We start from the raw sequence: 3,700 nt of genomic DNA on the forward strand, positions 1-3,700 counted from the left end.
TATGTGAAGATGGAACTAGTGCAGGTGATCTCACAAGTGCTGACTGGGATAATGTGAGAATAATGGTAAAATTTCTTGAAGCTTTTTATTTGCTTACTTTGAGGGTCTCTGGTTCTATTTATGTCACTTTCAATGTACATTTTGTTAAAATTTATGAATTTGATCTTATTTTGAAAGAGTGGATGGAACATGAAGATGCTAGTTTGAAAGAAATGGCAAAAAAAAAATGAAAGAAAAATTTGTCAAATATTGGGGTGAACCTGAAAAAATGAACAATATGATCTTTATTGCATCAATTTTGGATCCCCGTAACAAGCTTGACTATGTTCCTTTTGCAATTGTGAGGATGTTTGGAGAAAAAAAAGGGAAGAAATTGATTTTAGAAGTGAAAAATTATATGGATTCTTTATTTGATTATTATGTAAAGAAAAATTCAAAAGGATCTACATTTGCTTCATCTGAAAACACAACAGCTACCGTGAGTGGTTATGGTAGCTTTTTGAAAAGAGGAACAATGAGAACGAAATTGGAATTTGAGAAACATAAGGAAGTGACAGGAGGCTTAGGTGCTAAATCAGAGTTAGATAGATATCTTGCTGAAGATATTGAGCCCGAAACGGATGAGTTTAAAATCTTAAAGTGGTGGAAAATCAATGAGCCTAGATTTTTCATTCTTGCAGAGATGGCTCGTGATGTGTTAGCCATTCCTATTTCAAGTGTTGCATCAGAATGTGCATTCAGTACTAGAGGTCGCATTCTTGACTCGTTTAGGAGTTCGTTGACGCCTAAACTGGTGCAAGCTCTTATTTGTTTTCAAGATTGGCTTAGAAGTGAACCTATTCCTATTAAAGTTGAGAAAGACTTAGAGTATCTAGAACAACTAGAACTTGGTAATTATTTTGTGTTTTGCATTTATTATATTACAAATAGTTTACTTAACACTGATGCATGACAAAGTTTTCTTCAATATTTTCCTTATATTTGGCAAATTGTGCAAAAGATTCAACTATTATTGACATATAGTTGCAACCTGTGGCATGTGTGGTAAGTTGATAACCTTCTGTATTTGATGATATAACATTGATATAATTTATTATAAATCAATTGTATTTTTGACTTATAATTATGTCTTTTTTGCAAAGGTTTGATCATGGCGCCTAAATGGAACTTACGGATTATGTATCATCTTCATAAATGCTTAGATCAACAAGTAAATAGACAAGTAGTAATAGACAAGTGATACTGCAGTAATAACTTGCTAGTGAGCTCTTTTGGTAGACAAGCTGATGTTGCAGTAGTACTTAATGTAGTTATTTTGCTGGTTTTGAGACTTCAGCAGCATGAAAACTTTCTAACTTCTGGATTACTCTTTTGGTTATGTAATATTGTTTGTACTAAATAATGGTTTCCTACTAGCTGCTCAAGCTAACTTTTGGATATAATGAATGAAGTTCATGTGCAAATTATCACATTGGCATATTTTTAGATTTTTGGCAGCAAGGCAGCATAGATTCTGGGTTTTTTGTTCTCTCATGGATGAATATTGGACATATGTTGATGCATATTGAATTTGATATGGGTATTCTGTTTCTTGATTATGTGCAAATTATCACATTGGCATGTGGATTTAATAAATAAACCAGATGGCTGCTGCTTTTCGAGCTCCTGTTGGTGGTCTGCTGTTCGCTCTAGAAGAAATGGCATCTTGGTATATTTTGAAAAATGTACATGTTTTTATTTGATTCTTGGTAAACCAAAAGGTTTTTGGGAGATAATAGTCCTTATCGCTATATTTGTGTTACTAAGATTATAGTATATTTTCTCCACAAATCAGATTTTTTAATCAAGAATACTCCTCAGCAACACAAATCAGATTTATATAAATAAAAGAACAAATTTATGATTTATCACATTCAAGCAACACAAGTAAGTCCGAAATTTTGAAAAAAAATAACAAATTAGTCTGTCCAATTAATACGTAGAATAAGCCCAATATGATAATGTTCAAACCAAAAACCGAACCGAAATTAGAAAACCGAACTAAACCGAACTTATTTCAATTCGGTTTCGGTTAATACTCTTACAAAACCGAAGATCAAATAACCAAACCGAATTTCTTCAAACCGAACTGAACCGACTGAATGCCCACCCCTAAGAAACGGAGTTGATTTGACATGATTCGGACGTCCAGTTGAGAAGTTGTGGATTTTAAAGTGTTCTTGAGAATTTCATTTGAATTGGTGCTAAATTTAGAGTTTTAAGTGTTATTTTGGCAATTTGATCGCGCGAGCAAATTCGTATGATATTTTTAGACTTGTGTGCATATTTGGTTTGGAGCCCCGAGAGCTCGGGTGAGTTTCGGATAGGCCACGGGATGTTTTGAACTTTGAAAATCTGGTTTTTGTGCAGAATCTGTGTTCTAGCATGTCCTTTTTCGCATTCGCGAAGGTACTCTCGCGAACACGAAGAGTAATCCGGTGAGGCTGAGAATCCTTCTTCGCGAACGCGAAGTGATGGGGGATTTACCCTTCGCGAACGTGACCTGCTCATCGCAAACGCGAAGCACTTAGGAACCTGGGGGAGGGTTGGCCGTTCTTTCATCGCGAACGCGAGCAACGTCTCACGAACATGAAGGCCAGAGGAGCGTAACCATCGCAAACACTAGCAACGTCTCGCGAACGCGAAGGCTTGGCAGCCAGTACCCTTCGCGAACGCGACAGTGGCCTCGCAAACGCGATGCATACTGTCGCCCAGTGCATAAAACAGAATCAAACACGGGTTCTTCAACATTTTCCAAGAACCAAACGGGTAGAGGCGGTTTTCAAGAGTCATTTTCTTCCCCAAAGTGTTGGTAAGTGATTCTAAACTATTTTCTTTCAATTACTTATTACATTCCTTGAATTATCAACCAAAAATCTAGAGTTTTTATGGTAGAATTAGGGGTTAAGGTAGAAAATAGGAATTTCGGGAATTTGGGGATTTAGACCTCAATTTGAGTTCGGATTCCAAAACTAATTACATATTCGGGCTCGGGGGTGAATGGGTAAAAGGATTTTGGTCCGAACCTCGGGTTATGACCAAGCGGGCCCGGGGTCAATTTTTCTACTTTTTGGAGGAAAATTTGAGAAATTTAATTTATGCAATATAATTGATTCCTTTAGCAATATTTGATATTATTGAGTCATTTTTGAATAGATATGAGTGGTTTGGAGGTGAATTCCAAAGAAAAGGCTGTGATTGAGGATTAAGTGGCCTTCGAAACGAAATAAGTGTTGTGTCTAACCCTGACTTGAGAAAATTAGGAACCTTAGATTAATTGCTAAGTGAAATTCTTGTGAGCGGCGTATATGTGAGGTGACGAGTACCTATGCAACGACAATTTACCTATTTTTCCATGTTTCTTTATTTTTCTAACATTGTCTCATTCCGATGCCAAATTGCTACGTGTTATACTAGTGTTATCCAAATTATCGTTCTTATTATGTTTACGGATTTTCTGGTGATAATTGAGATTTCATTTCAAGTTGAAATTGATATTATAGAACCAAATGTTGAAGTACGGTTTGTACTTGTTATTCTATCTCCCTGTTGTTATTTATGTATTGCATTATGGTAAGGGAGAGTGTTAATGTACGAAGGGTGATGTCGTGCCATATTGTGAGTGTTAATGCACGAAGGGTGATGTCGTGCCATATTGTAA

The 3,700-nt window shown here is 36.0% G+C and overlaps 1 protein-coding gene across 1 annotated transcript; it reads left to right on the top strand.

Moving 5' to 3' along the window:
* The first annotated feature begins 226 nt into the window (after positions 1-226).
* LOC142166160 (zinc finger BED domain-containing protein RICESLEEPER 2-like) lies at positions 227-952 on the top strand. Its single transcript, XM_075224606.1, has one exon. The coding sequence runs from the start codon at positions 227-229 to the stop codon at positions 950-952; it is 726 nt and encodes a 241-aa protein (XP_075080707.1).
* Positions 953-3,700: the final 2,748 nt, after the last annotated feature.

Source organism: Nicotiana tabacum, chromosome 2, assembly GCF_000715075.1.
Source record: "Nicotiana tabacum cultivar K326 chromosome 2, ASM71507v2, whole genome shotgun sequence".
Classification (NCBI taxonomy): domain Eukaryota; kingdom Viridiplantae; phylum Streptophyta; class Magnoliopsida; order Solanales; family Solanaceae; genus Nicotiana; species Nicotiana tabacum.

What these genes read in the sequence shown, in the direction of transcription:
- LOC142166160 (XM_075224606.1), top strand. Translation starts at nt 227, where the DNA reads ATGAAAGAAAAATTTGTCAAATATTGGGGTGAACCTGAAAAAATGAAC.